General features: G+C 37.9%; 1 protein-coding gene across 1 annotated transcript in view; it reads right to left on the bottom strand.

Annotated features, from left to right (window-relative positions):
• Positions 1-22,274, bottom strand: part of MMP16 (matrix metallopeptidase 16) — a 149,092-nt gene that overhangs the window by 57,857 nt on the left and 68,961 nt on the right. The window contains exons 3-4 of the mRNA XM_014072008.2: positions 20,517-20,639; positions 10,290-10,594 (exon numbers count right to left, since the gene is read on the bottom strand). Coding sequence (XP_013927483.1) covers positions 10,290-10,594; positions 20,517-20,639 — 428 coding nt within the window. The remainder of the gene's footprint in view (positions 1-10,289; positions 10,595-20,516; positions 20,640-22,274) is intronic.

The following is a 22,274-nucleotide window of genomic DNA, read 5'->3' as shown; positions in this document are numbered from 1 at the left end:
CGGATGAGAAAAATGACTAAACCCAAGCTCCATTTATTCAAACATTTTTAACATAATCACTGTCTTTCTATCACACTTGAAAATCACTAAAGGTGACTCCATATTAAATGATATTTCTGTAAATGATCACAAGGAGGAAGGTTGGAAAAAACTTCTCCAAAAAGCTGCTGGATAGACAAGTATTTGCACATTTATTCACAAAATGCAAATGTTCTAATGCAACACAGAAGATAAAAAGAACTCTAGCCCTTACCACCAACAAAATGCTAGGTTTTAGACATATAAAAATACACATTAGTCACTACTTGGCAATACAAATGAAATTCTGCAATGAAAATCAGGTTAAGTAACTTTGATAATATCTGCTTCTGCCATAAACATGAGCTGCATATTAAAAGCAACCAGACATGTTTTGATTATTCAGGTTAGTTTATAAGAACTTGTCTGCTAAAGGAACCATTTCTTTCAGCTACAGATGTGAAATACCAGAAGAAAGAGCATATTACCTTTTATGCCCTAAATTTTATAAGCCGTATTGATATTGCCTTTTCCAGGCATATTTACAAGCTTTTATCTTTTGTAGAATGGCCTGATTTGTAATTTCCTAGTTATCTTCAGCATCTCTACTGTTGATCCATTCAATCTAATTTAATCCTTCATTAAACCAGATTATCCAGATTTTGTGATTTGCAGAGCAAAAAGGCTTTGTAGTAGATAATGTGCATCTTAAATCTAGGAGCAATACTTTTATCTTATATTGAGATAAAACAACATAATCAGAGAGTTACCATGTCTAAAATGAACATACTACTGGGATCTGGCTGAAAGAGCTATGCTGATCCTATGGATGTAAAGTTCCATTTAAGACATCAAATTCAACTACCAACTTACTGTGGGTAAGTAAATTAAAGAATCACAGATAGTGATTCAGACAATGAAGAGGAACTTGGGCCAGTTCTGGAGTCTGGGGAAGGCTCTGATGGATGCTCTGTGTTGGACACAGAGATAGAGCCAAGGCCGTTCAACATTTCCCAGCCACCAGAGAGGCAGCTGCCTTTGGGAGACTGAGATAAGTGGGAGGGAGAACAATTGGGGCCTGTTCAGGATGTGCTTATGTGCAGAGCTGTTCGGAGAGGAGAATAACTGAGGACAAGGAGTTGACTTGGGAAGCAAGGCACGCATGGATGCTGAATGGTCCCTCCCTGGCTGGAGAATAAATAGAAGGAAAGTGGAGTGGTGGTCATAGGAGACAGCAGTTTGGATTTCTGAAGATTTGGCTCATTGTGTTTCATGCCACAGAGACTGCTTGCCAGAACTTCACTTGTAGCTTTTCGGCTGGGAGCTCATGGCTTGGCAATTATGATAAGGAACTGATAAGGTCTGTTACTGCAGTAACAGCTGTGATTGTTCAGTGATTACAATGCAATATTTCAGGCTAACTCATTATTCACTGCCAGGAATTCGATTATGACCGGCTCAAAGTTGACTCAGTCTTCTATCCTTCTGTGATCAGTAAAATGAGGAGCCCATTTGTTGAGAGCAATATGCTCATATTTGTAAATAAAGCACTATGGAGGGATATATAAGCTAAGTGTTATCTCCCATATAATTCATTATAATGATATGATAAACCATATGATCATTACATTTTGATGGACTAGATTTAAATATAGCGTAGTGGTTTTGAATATAGCATTATTTTTCTAGAAAATATCAATAATGCATTTTTCTTTCATCGTTCTTCTGTAATTTACAGTGTTAATATTTTTATTTAAAGTATTATGAAGGTACTAATTATATTTTGGGTTTCTTCTTTTGATCTGATACAAAACAATGAGTATTAACTGAAGATTCTTTTTCTCATTTTGAAAATTTTACCTCTTCATTTGTAAACATGTTAAAATAAAACAATATGCAGGCAGCCACTTCTAAAACACCAGTATATGAAAAATATTGTTAGCACTTGCTTTACGCTTGAAAATATTCATGCATCAAGGTCAAAAATATTCATTAAAAATAGTAAATTTTAAAAAAATTGGATTGAAAGGGAAAAATGATTTCACAAAAGAAAAAAATGAAACAAAAACCACCTTAAAACATAAATTGCAAACAATGAATACAAGGAATGAAAGAAAAAGCAGTACAAAAACTTAAGAGAGCTATACAATAAGTAACTCTGGTTCTGTGACTGCAATTCTGGCTATAGTATAAAAAAGTAGTTCCTAGTAGTGTGAAAATATTTCCAATTTATCAAAATTATTCAATGAAACATTCTAATAGCCTCCTGCAAAGCAGTATGAAGAAATAATACATTCATTCAAAGTAGAAAATTATATCACAAAAGTTTAATAGGAATCAACATAACAGTGTTTATTAACATGTTAAATAGGAGTGATAAGCCATTTGTTGAGAAAATTAGAAGCTTGTTCTTTAATATTAACACAGAGAAACCAGCTAGCTAACCAACTTTCAAATAAAATTTCTTTCCCAGGCCAATTTCTCAGTGGGATTCTTTAATTTTTAATAAAATACTGCAACAAATCTTACAGCTGTCATAAAACTCCTTTAAAATATAAGGTTTATTCTTAACTAGCATCTCCGAATGAATATTTTCATGCTGATTATATGGGCCATATTATGCCTCTCTTGGCACTTCCCAGCTTCCTTGTCCCACTTGACTTTTTTACATTCTTTAATTACAAGAACAAATTAAAGCGTCAATCTCTAACATTTTTAAAGATTGTCTTTTAGCTCTTCACAGTAGCATATTTCTTTAAATTTCTGATAAAATACCACATATTTTAAGCACACTTTTAAAAGAAGCTTGATAGCTAGTTAATGTTGTCAAGAAATCTTAAACACGTTGACTCTTGTTAACTATAAAAATTTAGCTGCTAACATTCCTGTAAAATACAAATTGTGAAATACAATTTGCCTGAGTTATGCACTGATGTCAAGTTGTAAACTGGAGAATACTTAAAGTGCCTACCTTCCAGACTGCCATTCTTCTGTCACTAATAAGTGGTCAGAAAAGGGGGAGGGAGGGAGGGAGGGAGGGAGGGAGGGAGGGAGGAAGGAAGGAAGGAAGGAAGGAAGGAAGGAAGGAAGGAAGGACCCAACTGCTAAAAAAACCTCTTCTAAATGACCATCAAGTGGGGCTGGCAGTTCATCTGCATATTATTTCCAGAAGCATCTGAGGTCAAAAGTCAAGAGAGTGGCCATTCCCCAAATACTTGAAGCCACATCCTTTGTACAGCCCAAAAGAAAGTGAGAGTGGATGAAGGTCAACTGACGAGAGAGATGGCTCTGCGTGCCATTTCCGGCATGCGTGCCATAGGTCATTAGGCCATTATGGGCCTAATGTGTTTGTGTTTGTAAATGAACATGTAATATTCATGTTCTGTGACAAGCTGATGTGAAGTTACTACATGTCTTTGAGTACTTTAATCAGATTGTTGATATTGGATAATTCATTTGTTAAGCTGTTATGAGGGCCATAAACTCTAAAGGGAACTTAGAAACAGCAGAAATAATGAAATGCTATCTCCCAGTTTCTTTCAGTTAAGTCAAGGCTTGTTTCTTTGAAAAAAACTTTATTGCCCATGTGGTTTGGGAATTAATATGAATGATTTAAAAAACATTAACTCTGAACAAGATTTATGGAAACAGAAAGAAGACCATATTAAGGTTTTAGTGAGTACTCCAAGAAATTGTTCACCTGTTTTGAGAAACTGAAAATTCAAATTGTCTTCATTAGCAGAGGAATATAGTGCAGAAAATGAGTCAAGGGGATTAGGTGATTTGCATTTTGCTAAATAATCAAGCAATTGTATTTTCCCAGCCTCCTGTATACCAGAAGAACAAAAGGAGAAAAAAATAACCACTCAGATAACTAATTCTCTTGACACTCTGAGTTCAATTTAGCTTCTCAACACATTGACACTGAACTTGTGGTCTGTTTCATCAGATACTTCACATGGCTGACATTCAGCGGTACTTCATCACATAATAACCACAATTTATACACCTGAAAAGAAAAAAGTTGGGAGGGGGGAGGGGGAAGGAAAAACTTGAAGTCTAAATCCAAAGAATGATTCATGCTTTTAATTCACTTAATGCATTTTGCTTCACTCTCTCTTTTAGTATTAACAAGTATCAAAATCTGAAAATCAAAGTTGAAAGATTATGGCATAAACTGGTCCCGGTAGTTATCCGCACACTGGGTACCATACCAAAAAATCTTGGATGACAATTCAAAAATCTGAACTTTGATAAATTTATTTCTGTCAATTGCAAAAGCCCATACTGCATGATTCTGCACATATACATGACAAAATCTTACTCAACATCTTGGGAAGAGTTTGATGTGAATGAAGGTACCTAACGAACCTAAAGAAGTCAGTTATGGTTTCATGATGTTGTATGTAGCAATAGAACTTAAATTTATACACTGCCCCATCTAGGGATGTGCAGTCACGGGAGGCAGGGGAGGCGGGGCCTCACCAGTCTTATGAGGAAAAGGAAAGAATTTTTAAAACAATTAAAAAGGCCAAGGTAGTTGCTGCCAGACTCCAAGTCACAGTGACTCCGAGTCTGCTTAGTGCTAACTGTAGGGGGAAGCGAGAGAACTATGGGCCTCCTTTGCATAAGGTATTTTTTGCCTTTTAAGAGTTAAGCAAGGGTTAAAAAGCGAAAAATTCCTTATGCAAATGAGGTACGTGATTCTCTCGCCTCCTCCTGCAGAGGGTACTTTGTTTAGAGGCTTTTTAAAAACATTTAAGCAGAGTCATCCACATGGTGACTCTAGCACAGTGTTTTTCAACCACTGTGCCGCGGCACACTAGTGTGCCATGACATAGTGTAAGGTGTGTCGTGGGAAAATTACTTTATATATAGTCAATATAGGCATAGAGTTAAAAATTTTTAACATTTTCTAATGGTGGTGTGCCTCATGATTTTTTTTCATGAAAAAAGTGTGCCTTTGCACAAAAAAGGTTGAAAAACACTGCTCTAGCAGCAACTATCCTAGCCTGTCTGGCCCTGGCTAGACCAAATCTTGCATTTTTGATGCAGCTGGTAGGTATGTGGGTCAGAGGGAGGGGGCAGGGGAGAGGAATTCAAAATTATATGTAATGTAAGTAATTGTAATTTGTTTTTAATATGTGTGTGTGCGTGCTTTTTTTTTTAACCCGCCTCTGCTGGCGCGCGGGCTGGCACATTTATTTTTATTTTTCATTTTTCTGCACGCCATAGACCGAAACATTTCCTGGTTTGTGGCTGGGAGGCACAGTGGCACTTTAAAGTGCATGCCGCCGCCCCGCTGTATGGCCGGGGCAACAGCATGCACTTTAAAGTGCCAGCGTGCCTCCCGGCCACAAACCAGAACATGTTTCGAACTATGGCGGGCCGAGGCGGCATGCACTTTAAAGTGCATGCCTTCCGGGCCGGCCATTCAGCGGGACATGCTTGATGTGCTCCATCTCGGCGGGCGGAAAGGGCGAGGGAGGGCTGGAGGTGATGGGCGGGCGGCGAAGCGAGGCTGCTTGGGCGGCTGAGCCAGCCTGGGGGACAAGGGGCAGTCACAGGCTCCAGAAGCTGAGGGGCCTCAGAAAATCTACTTAGCACGGGTGCGGGGACGGCAACAGCAATAGCAATAGCAGTAGACTTATATACCGCTTCATAGGCCTTTCAGGCCTCTCTAAGCGGTTTACAGAGAGTCAGCATATTGCCCCCAACAATCTGGGTCCTCATTTTACCCACCTCGGAAGGATGGAAGGCTGAGTCAACCCTGAGCCGGTGAGATTTGAACCGCTGACCTGCTGATCTAGCAGTAGCCTGCAGTGCTGCATTTAACCACTGCGCCACCTTGGCTCTTACGCGGCACAGCAGGTCTCCTAGGACCTCCTAGGAGCCAGATGCGCCGCTCATTACCATCAGTCACCCCGTGTTCAGCAAAGCAAGCACGGGGAAGTCCTTTGCAGGCGGCTAAGACTGGCAGCCCGCAAAGACCTCCCCAGACTTGTTTTGATGAGTGCGGGGTGACTGACAGTAATTTGTGCTGGCTGTGCCCGCTCAAACTAGCCTCAGTCGCCCCGTGTTCAGCAAAGCAAGCCCGGGGAGGTCCTTTGTGGGTGGCCAGTCTTAGCTGCTTGTGCCTGGCACTGCGGCTGAAGTGAAGCCCCAAAGCCCCCACTGCCACCGGAATATCTGCTGCCACCTCCTCCTCCTCCAACAGAACTGCCGGATTTGCCGCCCGACGTTGTGGTTGAGGTGAAGCCGGCAAAGGTCCCACCGGCGCCCCCACCCATGGCAGCGGCGTCTCCCCCTTCACTTGTAGCACCTGATCTGGGCTCCGCGTTACGCCTGCCCCCTCCTCCTCCGCCGTGCTTTTGAGGAGCCATGAGTCCGTGGGAGGGAGCGGGAGCAGGAAAAAAAGGCCGCAGCGCAGGGCAGCAAATGTGGTGGTGCTGTTGGAGGAGGAGGAAGCAGCAGCAGTTATTCTGGTGGCGGCAGGGGCTCGTCAGCATCTTCAGTGACGCCCCCCCCCCGTGAATAAGACAAAGTGGAGCAGATCCATGCAGATGATGTCATTGCAACATGACTGGAGGAGGAATTCCGGGAGTTGAAGTCCACAAATCTTAAAGCTGTGCCGGGGCTTCAGCGGGGCTTTCGCGCTTGCCTCACCAGCCATGAAGCTCACTGCATGTCACTGGCCCCATCGTAGTTTACACCATTCTCTAGGTGGTTTACATTGTCAGCATATTGCCTTCAACAATTGCCTCCTCACTTTACCGACCTCGGAAGGGAGGAAGATTGTGTCAACCTTGAGTCTTTCAGGATTGAATTCCAGACTGTGAGCAGAGTTGGCCTGCAGTACTGCATTCTAATCACTGTGCTAACAACAACAACATAGGGACATAATAACTATGGTTTCAGCTAGGACAACCTACGTAGCTGAAACCATGCAAACATAAAATCAAATGGACAAATTCATTCAACTTTTCCCTACCTGGGAGAACTTATAAGGCTTCCAAGCATTTCTGAAATGCTAGCAGGACTTAGTTGATCCAGGTAATGATACTATTGGTGGAAATGTAGGGGCAAAGTCTACATTTGGATAAGTCTGTTTCATTATTGACTGAATAATCATTTTTATTAAATTTGTTATTTTATTATTGGAAAGATGTTCCAGATCCCTTCTGATTTTGGGTGCTCCTAGGTAGCTATATTTTATGTATATGATCAGAATGGTAAAAAGTTCAGAACCTGAAAAAAGGTCGAAGGGGAGAATGGAACAAAGCTAATTCTTAATATTGCTATCTGATGATAGCACTACATGATGATATATCAACTCATCCTGAATTTTTACACTGTTAGCATGTTTTTCTGCATTTTTTCAAAATAAATCCTATGTCTAAATGCTACCTGATAATGCAGCAATTTAAACTAATTTTGAACTAATAATTATATTGCTTTAAATTAAAATATTCATTTTTAAAAAATAAAATAATCATGTAAATTTATACAAGAAAACTGGTCTTATTGGTCTTATAATCTGCATGTCAATTTTCCTTTATTTACCAGGCATCCCTGTATAAAATTCCAAATACTAGCATAGAAAAGATTATGAAGAGTAATATTTTGCCACAAACTGATAATTAGAAATGTCTCAGATATTCATTCTATTATTTAATGTATGTTAAATTAACTAACAGAATGAAAAATATGTGTTTTTTTAAAAAAAATACTGATATATGTAACCATATCAATATACCTGATCCAGAAACTTGTTCTAATAGAAAAAAATGCTTAAGGAAAGAATACTGACAGTTTATAATATTATATTAGCAAAGTATTAATTTTATCCCAGAATACTGTGGCATTGCTATATATATGAGGAATATGTAATTATATTCTTAAAGTTTACAAATATTTAATCATTTATGACAGTGCAAATAACACAAATTTTTCCATTATTACATTAACTTACATTCCAATATGAGATGATTCAGTCTGAGGCAGTTCAATGTTATTAAGCTGCGGTAAATCTGGTTTGGCAAGCAATAGCTGCCTTGTTAAAATTATAGTTATAGCTTTTGGTGGGCCATAAGGACACCATTTACTTTTTTCCCCTTAAATACACAAGTTCACTTTGCATATTTAATTTATAACCCAGGTTCTTTGGTTCTGGAACATGACTCTCCATAATTAAGTATGGGTGGTTAAATACATACAATTGATAAAGTTGATCTTTAATTTAGCAGATCAAAATAAAGGTGCTACAGTGTAAATTCTATCTATTTCCTCATTTAGGTCTTTAATAAAAATTCTACCCATATAATCTTCATCCTACAGAGGTTCTTAGATTATTTAATTCTTCCTGTGATACAGAGCTGAGATTTATAGCTCAAAGAAAACCACAAGCAGCAGAGTTCATTTTGCTGTCAAGAAGGTAGGATTCCATTTGATGTAAGCGAAGTTGCTATTAGTTCCTGTGATAGTTAAGATCAATAAACTGCTGTCTTATTGAGCCTACTGCACTGCAAAAAAAATTGGACTATTTAGACATATTGCCATGCTCGACACATCATAGATAATATTAGATTAAATCCTTGTTACAGACATTTACATGTAAACATCATTCAAACAAAGCTAAATCTTCAAGTATTAGATCCCTAGGAAAAATAAAAAATTAAAAGGAGGCCCAAACCAATCAATACACCTTAATTTATTCTTAATCCCTTTTTAAAGTCTTGTTGCTGTAGTTGAAAGGCCACTTGAGTTCCGTTCAGAATTAGTACCTTCTTTTCCTGTCATTACAAAGCTTTCCCTAATGAGCTCAAATCATTATTCAGCCTTAATTACCATTAAATGTATTGTTTTAAATGTATCATTTACTGCTACTTTTGAATCCAGACTTGATGTAGGAAGCCATTCAAATTAATTGACATCTACATCTTACATTTATACTATTCATTTACTATTCAATTACTACATTGAAATGTTCTTAAATGCATTTATATTAAGTGCAAACATTATTTTGATTTCTTGTAATAAATTGCTTTTGATAGTGGTAATTGCTATGAAAAAATTGGGAAAATATAGAACAATATTGTCAATATAGAACAATATTTACATCAGTGGTGGGTTGCAGGCGGTACCGGGTACCGTTCCGTACAGTGCTCCGGAGGACCCACCTGCCCGCACGCCTTACTGTGTTTTTAAGCTGTTGGTGCTTCCGCCCACGTGCATGGCACGTACAGCGCCTGCATTACACTCTGCTGAGCAGCTGGAGCATCATGGAGGCTTGCGGAAGCATCATTTCCAGCTACAATGCATGTGCACGCCACACACATGCAGGTGGGTGACGCCGGGGCTGTTCCAACAGTACCGGTTGGAACGGAATCTGGAATCCACCACTGATTTACATTCTTTTATTTGTTTAACTTTCTTGTTTTCTCACTAAGAATCCAAAACAAATATATACATGTAAAATAAGCCAGTGGTTGCTTGGACATAGTATAATTAAAGAATAGTTTGATGTCCTTATTTCTCTATTACACTAGATTGTAATCTTAGAGTAATCTAGTATATTATTGTAAGTAGTATAGGTTGTAGATGAGTGAATACAGACATGGAAGGGAATCTGTTCTTGTGTATGTCAGCATTTAACTTCACCAAAAAGTTTAATGGTAGAAGATAATTAATTTTTAATAGCTATTCCTGAATTATACTTCCCATGTAATTATATTGGGATAGGGCACTGGGCCTTACAATGCCCCTTACAAAAGGATATTAAGAAAGTACACAAAAGAGTCTGCATCTATTATGATAAAGAAAAGAATTCTTTTCATCAGGTTGTAAGTTGTAGAACCAAAATTAAATTTGAGCTTTCCCAGTAATGATCCAATTATTATCAAATATGTTTCCCAAAAGGATGCACATGGACCTTTCAATACTCGCTTTGTAGGTAACTGTCAAAATTCTTTATGTCCAAGGCATCCAACTTTAAATGATTTATGTATCCCATGACCCAAGGATAGCATGGTATCCCCACACGTTTTGACATCCATGATCATAGATCATAGCAGTAACATACAGTGTCCAAATACCAAATTGCAGAGGTATAAATTCCTGTTGTTTTCCACAGTTTATACCACACTATCATATACAACACTCACCCCCTAAATGTATGAACTATTACTTTTTTTAAAAAAAAGTTGCTTTCAAGTTAAAAGTAATATGGACACATCCATCTATTAATTATATTTAAGTAGAATTGCTCTTACCGTCATGATTGGGATTTCCCAAAGTCCATGGCTCATCTGAGTCAAAATGAGTATCACCTCCAATTCCTGGCCCAGGAAAATAAGCATGAGCCAAAAATCCTCCTTCCCCATCGAATGGAGAACTGTCTCCATGAAAACCTGATGCAAAAATTATAGTAATATCCACGTCTTTCTTGCCATTCTCCAGTTCTACATAAGGAACTTCCTCAAATGTCAGAGGGGTTACATTCTGCCACACATCGAAGGCACGGCGAATAGCTTTACGGGTTTCAGCATCTCCTACTTTTGGAGTGACATTCTTTATGCTGCACCAAAAGAAAATCAAACAACAAGTAAACGTAAGTGTCACCTTATCAATAGTACCACACACCTTACTCTTAACTGCACATTGTATCAACCCTTCTGATGCAATGGGGACCGAATGACAATTCTTGAAACTATATCAAGTACAGTGATTTCACATATTGAAAGTAGTTCATATGTAACAATATAACAACTCCATAAAGGAATTGTTTATTAATGTTCATTACTACAGATTGGTGACACTGAGGTCAATTTACATTTATTACTACACTGGCAATTTGATTTGTATTTAAATACCATTTTGGTCAATTCGTTACATTATTAGTAACTCCAAAAGTCATTGTATAAATCAGTCCTCCTTAATTTGGTGTGCTTTAGATGTGGAAACTGTACAATCCAGCATGTAAGTCAGTATTATCTAGGATGGACCTGGTTAAGTGAAGCTTAAGTCCAAAAGTCCCGAAGGGAGGAAAAGCTGTTGAGGAAAGAGGTCTGTATAGCAAGAAAAAAACAAGCCAGGGGAAAAACGATCCACAAGTTTTATTTTTTCCATTTTGTAAAGGTACACATTATAAATGGTGCCTGAAGCTGAATCTTGGCACAGCCATGTCCCAAACCATTGCCACTTGTGGACAATGTCAATATAGACCATTACCCAAAGATATAGAGAAGACATTAAATCAAGTTTATTCCCGTGGCCAAGATGAATAGTCAGCTAATATACTTTATAAAGATGTGACAAATAAATATGTAACTAATTCTATATATTTTTTTTAAAAAGTCCCAATACAATTCTCTATAACATTTGACTTTCCTCTGAATGAGATCTATTTTGTCTGATTGGAAAATGTTCATGAACAAAAACTTCTGATGATTCATTTAGAAACATTATAAATATATACTTGAGTAATGGCATCACATATTACCTAAAGCTAAACCTCTTATATTTGTATTTCTTATTTTAAATTAGCCATATTTCAGGTATCCGTTCACAACAGCCTCTCTTGCTACTGAAGCACTTAAACCCACTGATGTTCTCCATGAAAGGTCAGAGATTATATCAGTAACAGAGATTAAAATATGTTGCTACATGACAGCTAATTGGGAGCTGATTCTTTTGAAAAAGTAATGGGAACATTCAGTGCAGTTTTCAGAAATGAAATTGAGCTAAAAGTAAGTCAGTCTTTCAGTAATGAAGTAATATGGGCTTTCTTCAGAAAACCAACCAACGATATTTAAGACATTAGGGTTATTTGGAAACTTTGCTTCAATGAATAGCTGTCTAGGCAAAGACTAACTCTTCCCTGTAATCTTGAAAAATTACTGCCAATCAGTGTTAATAGTATTGGGCTACCAGACGTATGATGGGTCTGCTTTTTTCAGATCAACTTAGTGTTGATCCATTTAGGAATAGGAATTTACCAACTGGCTTACCACCCAAGCTTGATGTTGTTTATTGAGAGAGAGAGAGAGAGAGAGGGAGAGGGAGAGGGAGAGGGAGGGAGAGAGGGAGGGGGAGAGAGAGAGAGAGAGAGAGAGAGAGAGAGAGAGAGAGAGAGAGAGAGAGAGGGAAAGAGTGACTGGCTCAAAGTCACCCAATCACCATTCATGGCTTAGGTGGAACTAGACCTCACAGACTTCTGATTTCTAACCTGGTGTCTAATTTCTTTACCCACCCATTTCCACACACAACTATCTAATCTAAAGGCCATGACATGAATTCAAATGACTCTTTACTGTCTATACTGACTTTTGGAAGGGTCCCAAAGACCTGGATTTTTGTTCAGGCCTTTAGCGAAGACAACTGACATCCTTTTTTTTTGTCCCCCAGTTTTCTTTATTAATGTTGTTCTTTTATCTTGTGTTGTTATTGCATTTTGTATTATTCTAGGTTTTTTTATTTTATTTTTAAAAAGCTAATAATTGTTAACTGGGAGTCATTGGGAGTCAGGCAGCATTTAATAAATTTAATAAATGATAATAGCCCAGTTCCTTGGGAAGGATTTGATAAGTGGATAAAACTGCCAAATCCAGTTTGGTGACTGTGCAACAAGCCACAATAAGAATACAGCAAAAGAAAAAGAAAAAAAGAACTAGAGAAGATAACAAAATACAAAGACCTGAAAATAGAAATAGAACAACTGTGGCAAAAGAAAGCAAAGATAGTACCAATAGTGGTAGGTGTCTTAGGTGCAAAATGTCTATGGAGATTCTCAGTCATCCAAGTCATAGTTGAACAATAGGAGAACAAACCCATCAGGACAAGATTCAGCAGTCCATCTGCATTTAAAAGACAAAGGCCACTCTTTTGAGGACAGCAAAGACCACATTTTGTACAGAGAGGAGCACTATTTTCAAAGAGAAGTCAAAGAAGCCATCTATGTCAAAACTGAACAGCCCTCTCTCAGCAAAGAGAGTTATTTACAACATACTCCTTTCAGCAGTTCCAAGAAGGCTCCACACCAGTGTTGGGTTCTAGACTCCATCGCAACCGGTATCTGATGTGGTATGCTGCATCCTAGTCGGGCATGTGCATTGCACACACATGTGCACTCCACCACCCTGCAACACCTAGCTGCTCAGCGGAGGTCACGCAGGTGCCGCACGCTGTGCGCACATGCGTAATTGGCCTGGTTGCTTCAAAAACAGCTATGGAACGTGGGTGGACCAAACAAGCCACTGTACCAGTACGGTGGCTGCTGCTCCCGGCTACTACCAGTATGGCCATACTGGGCCATACCATCCAGAACACACCACTGCTCCACACCCATTTGCATTACTCAGGTGAGTCTGATGACACAGATAAATCTCCAGGAGACCTCAATGACTCTCTAAAAGAATGCAAATGATCAGCTATCTGCAAAGAGTATAAATCCTTCCATTCCCTACCATCCAGTCAGAGGTGAAGAAGGTTCTTGGATAAAAGCAAAACATCTTCGAAGAAAAACAAGAAAGTTCACTTGTGTCTTGAAAAAGCACTTTTGGGACTTGGATGCAATACAAAAACAACTGGAGAAGAACCTGAACACATTGGCATTGACAAAATCACCATCAGTCAATTGTGAAAGACAGATGGAACACACAGCATCGTGTGATGATCCCTACATCATCATCAAACAATAACATCTGCCTAACCAAGGTTCAACAAGTGGATAAAAACTTCAAATCCCAATCTAAATATCTGACTGATTGTGTCACCAACCATAATAATTGATTGTTCTAAAATTAAGAACCAAGTTACTTACTGAGTAGCTGAAAGGCACTTATATGTAAATACCAGTTAGGAAGATAGCAGTATTAATAAAGTTAAACTGACAGAAAGAAAGGATTCCCAAAAATACGCTTGGTGATCCTTCTATATATAAATTTAATTTAAAAACTTAAAACTATATCCTTGAAAAGACATTTTATATTCAGAAAAGGGGAACGGGACATGACATTTTGATAGATGAACTCTAACAATAATAATGTAACAGAACAAATTCAAGCATATATACAATTTTGTATGATGGATGAGTCTTCCTTGTTGATGACAGGTTGAAGGAAAGCTGAATTGGTGAAATGCTCAGTTTCAATAAACAGGTAAATTGTTAAGTAGCCCCTGTCTGTCTGTGATGCCCTTTTGTCTGAAATGGAGCTGTTCATGGACATCCTCAGTCATCTATTTAATCTGTTGGAAGAAATAGGAGCTTGTGACAACAAGCACCATTTTCAATTTGCTAAGAGCTTTATGCACTTCAACCTTTTATAGCCATTTCTAGGATACAATAAGATTTCCGTCAGGGCAGACACATTTTGTTATTACACAGGTTGTACAAACAGTAAGTAACATTCCATAAAGCTATTCATTATTGATATGAGTTACTGACTATATATGATCTCTCCAGTGGTGGGTTTCAATTTTTTTTAGAACCTCTTCTGTAGGTGTGGCCTGCTTTGTGGGAGTGGCTTGCCTACCATGTGACCGGGTGGAGTGGCTTGGCAGTCATGTGACTGGGTGTGCGTGGCCAACTTGTAAAATGTGGTGAAACTCACTTAACAACGCTCGTGCTTAGCAACCAAAATGTGGGCTCAGAAACTCTGGCATTTGAAGCACGCAAGTCTTAAAGCTGTCAAGTTACAAGACCCTTGCATCCCTAACCCTTTAGAAAAAAAAACCCAGGGGTGTTCAAACTTGACAGCTTTAAGACTTGTGGACTTCAATTCCCAGAATTCCTCCTCCAGTCATGTTGGCTCAGGAACTCTGGCATTGAAGTGTGCAAGTCTTCAAGCTGTCAAGTTACAAGACCCTTGCACCCTAACACTTTAGAAAAAAAATTCCAAGGTTGTTCAAACTTGACAGTTTTAAGATTTTAAGGTTTAGATAGAACTCTTAGAGGCGGGTGGGGCAATTGGTGAGCCAGCCAATCAGTGAGCAGCGGACGGGGCAAGCGTGGTGCAGACGGGCAGGGGGAGGGAGCTGGAACCAGTTCTAAATGGCGCGGTAGGTTTGTGGAACCTCTTCTATAGAAGAGGTTAGAACTGGAAGGAACCCACCCCTAGATCTCTCCCACACACAAAAATAAAGCACAGAAATAAATGTCTGCCTTACCAACCATTTCCAAACAATCGCATATACCAGGGCTCCCCAACCCCAGGTCCATGGATCAGTACTGGTCCATGGCATGCCAGGAACTTGGCTGTACAAACAAGCACAGTTCCATCTGTGGAATGCAGGCAGCACACAAAACCATGCCCCCTACATCCACTGAAAAACCTTTATCCATAGAACCATATCTGGGATGTGGCAATCCATCCATATCCTGCCTTTCCCAGCACAATACTATCTCACTTACTTATGTATACATTATGTATATTCTTATGTTCTTAATCCATAAGAATGTTAATATTGAAGAAATTGACATATCCAAAAGCTATGGCCAAAGCTTAATAGCCTACATACATTAGGACCTTGGATATTCATAAGGTAAAGGTAAAGGTTCACCTCGCACTTATGTGCTAGTCATTCTTGACTCTAGAGGGCGGTGCTCATCTCCGTTTCAAAGCCGAAGAGCAAGCACTGTCCGAAGATGTCTCCGTGGTCATGTGACTGGCATGACTAAATAGGTGGGAAGGAACACTATTACCTTCCCACCAAAGGTGGTTCCTATTTTTCTACTTGCATTTTTACGTGCTTTCAAACTGCTGGGTTGGCAGAAGCTGGGACAAGTAACGGGAGCTCATTCTGTTATGTGGCACTAGGGATTCGAACTGCCGAACTGCTGACCTTTCTGATTGACAAGCTCAGCATCTTAGCCACTGAGCCACCGCATCTCTCCTTGGATAGTCATACTGAATCATAAATCAACATGGATCATTTTATAATATTTTTAAATTGAATTAAATTTCCTTCTACATTACATCTTAAAAACTGGTTAGCAAAAGTATTATGCTTTAAAGTTCCCCCCAACTTTTTTTTTTACTCATTTATCTTACTATCATTACACAGTGTATTTGGATGGGGTTTTTTTTTTGGGGGGGGGGTGTTGTTTCTCATTTCTTTCATGAACAAATGAATGATCTTTGACATTTATTCCACTTATTTCAAATTGCAATCTTCTATATGCCATTTTTGTTACTAGAGGAGCCATACATATTGAATAATAATATATTATTCATAAAACGTACCATATGATATGGAAGAGTAGATTAGATAAGAATAGTTATTAGCATCCACATTATTTATGCCTTTTTATAGCAGCAATTAATTTTTATTCATTTACCCAGCATCTGATCAGCTCAACTAAAGACCAACATGATCATGTATTCTATACTACTTATACCATACTATCATGTATAACCTAGAGACTACCTTGCAAACTGATATACTGTACAATTAATCATATTGATTTATTATCTGGCAGAATAGTATAGATCTGCTGATAACACAAAGGTCTAAAACAAATGGAGAGGCCTCTAACAGCTTATCTCAAAAAGAGGCAACTGACATGAAAATGGATTTCACAGATGGCAAGTGATACTGGGAACAAATTCATTCAGGGAATAAAAATATCAAAATAATAATGGAAATGTTTCTGAAGCAGAAGCCAGTACAAATAAGAAACTTGTAAGACAGAAAATAACATATTACTTAAAATTACCTGGTAGTAAAATATTAGCATAACACATGAATTTGAATGCACTTTTTTTTTTACTGAATGTCTATCTTAGTGGTGTACAGTAATTGGTGATTACTGAAAATAATTGGTCAGAAATAGGCCAACTATTTCAGACATAATATATATTTATATATTAAGTATATAATTACAGTATATTATCAAATTATTCTATTATTAGCAAAAAATACATAAGCAAAAAATTATATATTATTCCTGACAAACTCATTTCACGAGATGGGCATGACATAAATTTAGTAAATAAATAAATAAATAATAAATATTTAAAGGTAAATTTAGAAATTAAAATTGAAGATTTTTCCAAGAACTCATTTATTTATTAGCAAGCACTATTTGTAATGCCTTGGCTTAAAATATATATGAAATTAGACCACAGGGGTAAAAAAAAAGCAAAATATTTTCTAAGCTGCCATTAATTAAACAGGTTAGAACGATAAATAGGAAAGATTAGCGAAGGTATCTGAAGGATATCAAGAGATTAACATGTTCATTTTGTTCCTAAAAGACTGAAATTTCTTGTTGGGATACCAGTAACCTTATAAAGGTATGGTAACAACTTGCTTTCAGGAATTGTGGTAGTTCCATAAATAGATAAATAGCCTTTGCGTTGAAGTCCTTTCTCACTCAAAAGTAAAAAGTATATGGACCTGAGGATGTATATACAAGCACCCCTGTTTATGAATGTATAGTTAGTTATGTAGACCTTCTTTTCAGTTCAACACTAAAAACTGGAAGTGGGTAAGCAAATATATATTTAAATGAATCCATCTACAAATATCTACAATGGGAAATGATACTCTTATTAGCTGAGGTAGGCATCACATACTGTAACAACCGTCTCACCCAGAATAAAAAAATGTGAGCATGCAAGCACCTTCCACAAATGTGCGCTGCATGGTAAAAATAGTGATTATATAGGATAGCACCAGGGTCGGAACTACCGGTTCGCCTGAACTGGTCCAAACCGGCAGCATCCCACCTCTGCCTGTTAGGTTGCCAGTATTGGGATGTTTATAACGGTGTTCAGTTAATCATAATATCTCAGTATTCAAAACACAAAGATCTGCAGAGAAAGATCATCTTTAATTATCATTTGAATCATCAACTGCTAACTCCACTATTAACCTATATATTTGTAGACATTAAAAGAAAACTACCATTCAAGAAGATCTTTTTTTTAGTTACTGCATCCATGTAGTAAACTTCACTCCCTTTTCCCCAATTCTAAGTAGAAATAACATTTTCAATGCTATTTAATTTCTCCTTTTAATGGTCAGCCTTTGTTCATACATAACTTATTCCTGTATTCATGCATAACTTACTGCTAATACGTACAGCAGCCACCATGTTTTGGGTACCAGGACTGGTTCTGTGGAGAGACGTTTTTCTGAGGACTGGAGGGGACGTGTGCTGCCTGCATTCGATGGCCCTTTGCTTTTTTGTATGGCCACGTTTCTGGCATGACTGTGCCGGTCCATGGACCAGGGACCTCTGTGCTAATAGTTTCACCATACTTTCCTACTTGTTCATGCTTTGCCATGTATACCACTAGGTGTTCTTTTTTTCTCCTTACAGATTATTCTGTTTTGCTTCTTTTTTCAGGTTTTATTTTGGAACTCAACTCTTTTTTTTTTTTGAGTGGGAGAGTATTGACCCTTGGGTCTTATCTGTTTAAAGAGAAAAGTCTTGGGTCACAGAGATACTTTCTCTATCTTCTTAATGTCTAGTCACAAGACAGCAAAGAAAAAATGATTGGCCATCTTCAGCCCACAGAATAGTTTTACAAACCTAAAAACAGATTTGAACATAGACTGGTACACTGAGCCCAACAGGGAAAGGTATTGTTTGTTAAACAGTCCATGCATGGGTAAGATATATAGATAAAAATCTTGTGATGAAGCTTTTACTTTCTTTTTGGAACAACTTATTGACGTTAATGTCATGAACTATTATGGATTAAGTATCACCTAATGTGAATTATTAGGCCCAGTTTAATGTACTATTTATCAGCTAATTTGCTATTTATCACAAATTAAATAAAATGTATTTCATTGCCTTCCAGAAATAATAAAATTGGTTCACAGTAGTTTGATTTCTATTAAGTTATGTTGTCATTCCCTAAAGATATTCTCCATATAGATTTCCTTGTTCCACAAAAATCCTTTAAATAAACTTGTAAATATACTGGTAGAGATCAGATTTCTATAATGTGAAAAGAAAACGTATCCCTTCTATACCTTTTCTGCATTGTTAGAACTGTTTTTTTTTAACATTAATCCTGGAAGGGGGATGAATAATTAGCAGCTATAAGCAGTCCCGTAAAAGGCACAACCTCATCACTAATTTGTGATTATTGCTATGTTCCAAAAGGAAAGGTGACAATGAGGCACCCATGATATGCCCCAAATCTCCCCAAAGAATCCAATAAAATAAAATAATAAAAACAATATAAATTTCACAGCATTGAAAATGTCCCAAAATTTTCGTGAGAAAATAATAAAGCCTTGAGAAGCATTGGTGATCTTGTGTAAGATCTCAGGAATCCAAAAATATACAATAACTGTGTAAGTTGGAAAAGATTTCCAATTTTGATTCAAATTATATTTCTTCCTAATGACCCAAAAGTGTTTTTTTCAAAAGACAACTGGACTTTGTTTTTCCTGGAAGACTGAATCTTTTTCACTGAAGATTATTCTTGGATAAGAAGTAAAATGTCACGAAAAACAAAGTCCAGTGGTTTTTTGAAAAGCACCTTTGGGACAACCATGACCTAGATGACTGAGAATCTCTATAGACATTCTACTTTATGAGTAGGAATTAGATATGGTTGCTGCATGTTTAAGTCAGGGCTTTATTTGGACCCGCTGATAATTTTGTCCTTGGGTTTTTCACTAAAAAGACTTTCGTTCACAACTTTTCAAACCTAATCTTACTGGCGAAAAAAAGACAAAAAAATGACTTCTTCACATTTTCTTTAATAATATACAGTTACTTTCTCTCATTCTATCCTAAAGTTGCTAGCTACATACTGTTTTTTTCTCCTGTGCATTATAAAATGTATATCATCCTACTATTATTACTGATAAATTGAAATGAGTAGTTTTTGTTTCTTATTCCTTCCTGGTCAAATCCAATTTAACTAGATGGGATAGGCAGCACAGAAATCAAACAAACAAACACATAGGGAGCAATTGATATGAACTTGAAAATGTCAAAGTTACATTTGATATGTAAACCAATTCTCCACCTTTGTAGTAAGGTAAAGGTAAAGGTTCCCTCGCACATATATGCTAGTCATTCCCAACTCTAGGGAGCGGTGCTCATCTCTGTTTCAAAGCCGAAGAGCCAACGCTGTCCAAAGACGTCTCTGTGGTCATGTGGCCGGTATGACAAAACCTTGCCACCAAAGGTGGTTCATATTTTTATACTTGCATTTTTTTTAACATACTTTCAAACTGCTAGGTTGACAGAAGCTGGGACAAGTAACGGGAGCTCATTCCTTTATGTGGCGCTAGGGATTCAAACCGCCGAACTGTTGACCTTTCTGATCGACAAGCTCAGCGTCTTAGCCACTGAGCTCTGATCAACAAGCTCAAGGTCTTAGCCACTGATCCACCCTTTGTAGTACAAGAGCTTTTTCTCTTCAAAACATTCAAATCCAATTTCTTGTCTTTCACTAAGCAGCAGAACTATATTTTTCAAAGTGTTAAGAAATTACAAATTAAAGGGTCACAGTTTGGTTTCATACCTGTAAGTGATATATTTGTGTTGCCACTTCTGCCCTGTTAATGCATATCGCTTTCGACGAATGTTAAATCTGGAGTTGCCTCTCATCTGATCAGGAACTCCACAACGAGGCTTCTTCATCCAGCTTCAAATGAACAAAAAAAAAACAAAAACCAAATCAGTACCATATGATGACAATAAGTGTAGCAATAGCAATAGCAATAGCAGTTGGACTTATATACCGCTTCATAGGGCTTTCAGCCCTCTCTAAGCGGTTTACAGAGTCAGCATATCGCCCCCAACAACAATTTGGGTCCTCATTTTACCCACCTCGGAAGGATGGAAGGCTGAGTCAACCTTGAGCCTGGTGGGATTTGAACAGCCAAACTGCTGGACTGCAGTCAGCTGATGTAGCCTGCAGTGCTGCATTTAACCACTGCGCCACCTCGGCTCCTGTGTAGAGTATCATGTCGACGCATCTGATAGTATCACAGATGTGACACAACTATAATCTCTCTTCTTCAAAATGGTTAAACATTGCTTTTTACATTTCCAGTTTCTCAATCTTGACAACTTTAAAATGTGTGGACTTCAACTCCCAGATTTGAGAAACACTGAAATACAATATACAAGTGGTCCACCACTTACAACCATAATTGAGCCCAACCTTTATGTTGTTAAGCAAATCTTCATTGACTTTGCTTGTTGGAAATCAATTGGGGAGGTCACATGACCCAGGACAGTGGAGCTGTCATAAATACATGCCAATTGCCAATTGCCTGAATTTTGATTACATGACCATGGAGATGCTGTAATGGTTATAAGTATGTAAACCAATCATTAATCACTATTTTCAGTGCTGCTATAACTTTGAATAGTCACCAAACAAATGGTTGTATTTGAGTACTACCTCTAATTCCTGGTTAACATTATTAACATTATTAACATTATTAAACAGCAAACCTTCATAGAATTTCCAAATAAAGAAATGATATGGGGCAAACACGTTGGTATATACAGCTGGTTTGACTGATGTTTGTTTAATTATTTGCTGGGGATTATGCACTGTTGTAACCTAACAGGACATGCATTACCACTTGTTCACACTGATTTTGTACCATTAACTGAAAATCTTATAGCAAATTGAGTTTGTCGAACTAGTTTGTGAAAGAAAGAACTGGGTCCCTGAATAAAGTTTCATTAGATTGTCCTTCAGTCTCAAAACTAATAGTTTGTGGGAGCAGGATAGAGCAATAGCATGAATGGCTTAAATTATCAAGTGAAGCCTCTGGTAATTGAAATTGCTCATTGAAACAAAGGAAACTACCTTTTTTTCTTATTCATTCCCTTCATCAATCTAACTCAATGCTGTTGTTTTTTACTGGCTTCCAAACAGGAATCTACATCTACAAGCCATGCCCAGAGATAGCAAGACAATGAACCTGGCTTTTGCATGCAAGCCATGTGTTGTGTCTCTGAGCTATCACCCTTCGGAACCTCACATTATGAGATATAATGCAGATTGTAAGGATGAATTAAATCTATATTATTGTTCCATGAGATGCCTCTGCCTGGCCTTCCAATCTGCTGCTCTACCTTGGTGCATCTCTACAACTGCTTCTGGGCAGCTTGCCATATTTCTTTCACTCTTTCCCTCTCTCCCTCCCACCCTTCCTTATAAATGCTAGCATGGAGTGCACACAATATTAATAGGGTTCTGGGTACCTTCTCCCTATATTATTATTATCCATGAGCTCTTGATATGATATGCATTGGCAAC

The sequence above is a fragment of the Thamnophis sirtalis genome, unplaced genomic scaffold (genome assembly GCF_051295495.1).
Source record: "Thamnophis sirtalis isolate CommonGarterSnake01/CBP01778 unplaced genomic scaffold, rThaSir2_p1.2 scaffold_2, whole genome shotgun sequence".
Lineage (NCBI taxonomy): Eukaryota > Metazoa > Chordata > Lepidosauria > Squamata > Natricidae > Thamnophis > Thamnophis sirtalis.
The sequence above is the reverse complement of the archived record's forward strand: the minus strand, read 5'-3'. Positions and strand labels throughout refer to the sequence as shown.